Genomic DNA, 2,500 nt, shown 5'->3' on the forward strand with positions numbered 1-2,500 from the left:
GGGGGAGGGGAGAACAAAAAATATGAAAATAAAAAAAAAAATAATCGCAGCCATGCGTCATGGCCACTGGACACACACACACACACACACACACACACACACACACACACACACACACACACGCACGCACACACACACACACACACACACACACACACACAACATCAGGAGCACACGATGCAGGGTGTTGAGTCGTGCAACATGGGCTGCGAGCTCTCTGCGTGGCTCAACAGCTTCACACCTGCGCCATGCACACCACCGCCCGTCGCTGAATTCGAGGCGCCACCAGTGTTGTCCACACAGCAGCAGCAGCAACAACAACAGCAGCAGCAGAAAAAGGATAGACCAAAGGACAGGAAAGACTTGCCATCGGATGAAACGTCCAGTTCTGCAACTGAGGGGAACAGCGGTTCGACCAAAGCCGGGCGGGACAAGCAACAAAAAACGAAGGACAGGGAGGAGGAGGAGGAAGACAAAGGAAAGGGGGATGCCGTGTGGCTGCGACCGCAGATCGTGGTGTCGAAGAAAGGGCGCGCAAACGACGAGTACATCACCAAGACGACAGGCCGCATCGCAGGTGAGCTGGCGTGGCTGCGGTGCTGGTGCTGCAAAGCGAGGGAAGTGGGTGTGAGCTCATGTGGGATCCGGGTGTTATGAGTATCAACAACAACATCAACAACATGAACAACAACAGCAGCAGCAGCAGCAGCAGCGTTCCTGTTCACGTCACAATATCATCATCATCATCATCATCATCATCATCATCATCATCATCATCACCATCATCGCCATCATCATCATTGTCATAATGTTGTCGTGGCTGCTGCAGGGGAGGTGAGCGGACTTGCGACAACGATTGGGGAGCAGACGGCGCTGCTAGAAGGCGTCAACAGGATCTATCACGAGTACCGCAATCAGCCCCATTTCGGCCGCGCAGACGATGTCCTCCCAGGTGCTTCTGCTGTTTGTTTGTTTGTTTGTTTGTTTGTTTGTTTGTTTGTTTGTTGACTTGTGATTGTGCATTATTGATTGGTGGTCGCAAGCACAGGCCACACTCCAAACCCTCGCGCTCTCCACACACGCCCTTCCTCTCATGCTCTCCCTGTTCACAGCACACGTTCCACCTGCCCATCATCCCTGACACTGTTCGATGCTTTATCACCACTGTTTGCAGATTTGTACAAACACAAGCACGAAGTCCGCGCGAATCACACGCGGATGCAGTGCTGTCACGCCCAACTCGCTGTCCTCGAAGTGAGACGGTGTTTGCTGGTGGGGGAGGGAGGGAGGGATGTGCATGATCAAACGTCTTACGTTGTTGTGACTTGTATATGACGCACGCACATACACACACGCACACACACACACGCACACGCACACGCACGCACGCACATACACACACACACACGCGCACACGCACACGCACGCACGCACACACACACACGCACACACGCGCACACGCACACGCACGCACGCTCACCACCACCGCCACCACTTTTCGATGCAACTGCGAGAACAACAGGGTATTTCGCTTCAAACTGCCCTTCGCCGCAGCATTCGTCGCCGCAGCAGCAGGCGAACACGCACACGCGCCCACGCACGCACACATGCGCACACGCACACACGCGCGCGTGCGATTGCGGAGGAAAACGCAGATGACGATGACGATGACGACGAGGATGATGATGATGATGATGAAGGTGCGAGGATTGGAACGATATGTTCATGCTTGGTTTGGATGGTGCGATGGTTGGCTGGCAGAGCAATTGCTTGAGTGCTGAGCTGAGCTTGCTCGCTGCGTGCTCTTGGTCATTCCTTTGTGATGATCGCACACACACACACACACTGTGCGAAAGCACGTCAACTCATTGCACGTGTTTGGCCGTACGAATCGTCTCCAAAGGGGAGGAGAGCGAGGACTGGGACGATGACGATGATGATGACGATGGTGATCATGATGATGATCATCATGATGGTGGTGGTGGTGTTGAGACGCGAGTTGTGGACTCGCCAGATCTCAGCAGCGGTGCACACGTCAGCGCTGTCGTCATGTTTGACTACTTGGGCGAAACAAAGGAGGTGCTGAGCTGCTGATGCGTGAGATGCTGTTTTGTGTGCGTGTGTGTATGTATGTGTGTGTCTGTGTGTGTGTTTGCAATGTGTGACTGTGCACAGCTTTCCTGCTCTCCCGGATCACTTCCGTATTTCACCAGCTCATCCCCCCCCCCTTTTGCTCCCACTTCTCGTGTCAATGTGCATCTGTTTTGCAGCACATCTCTGTCCAAAGTGGTGACGTCGTCAAGCTTCATGAGTGGTGAGTTTAGCAAACAAACCACATGAGTTACGCTTGTCCTGCTGACCCAACCCCCTCTTCATGCCTGCGAGCAATGCACATGCACGCGCACTCACCCGTTTGCACGCTCTCGCTCTCTCTGGTTGGCACCCCTTCGCGTTGATTGTACATGGTGACACCACCAGTGTGGACGACGGGTGGTGGCGC

General features: G+C 54.1%; 1 protein-coding gene across 1 annotated transcript in view; it reads left to right on the top strand.

Annotated features, from left to right (window-relative positions):
- The first annotated feature begins 157 nt into the window (after window positions 1-157).
- The window catches only part of PTSG_05221 (uncharacterized protein), a 3,094-nt gene continuing 751 nt past the window's right edge, over window positions 158-2,500 (top strand). The window contains exons 1-7 of the mRNA XM_004993742.1: window positions 158-577; window positions 830-952; window positions 1,175-1,254; window positions 1,523-1,700; window positions 1,904-2,079; window positions 2,271-2,314; window positions 2,479-2,500. The exon at window positions 2,479-2,500 is cut by the window's right edge and continues 75 nt beyond it. Coding sequence (XP_004993799.1) covers window positions 178-577; window positions 830-952; window positions 1,175-1,254; window positions 1,523-1,700; window positions 1,904-2,079; window positions 2,271-2,314; window positions 2,479-2,500 — 1,023 coding nt within the window. The 5' untranslated portion in view covers window positions 158-177. The remainder of the gene's footprint in view (window positions 578-829; window positions 953-1,174; window positions 1,255-1,522; window positions 1,701-1,903; window positions 2,080-2,270; window positions 2,315-2,478) is intronic.

Source organism: Salpingoeca rosetta (assembly GCF_000188695.1).
Source record: "Salpingoeca rosetta unplaced genomic scaffold supercont1.12, whole genome shotgun sequence".
In the NCBI taxonomy this organism is placed as follows: domain Eukaryota; class Choanoflagellata; order Craspedida; family Salpingoecidae; genus Salpingoeca; species Salpingoeca rosetta.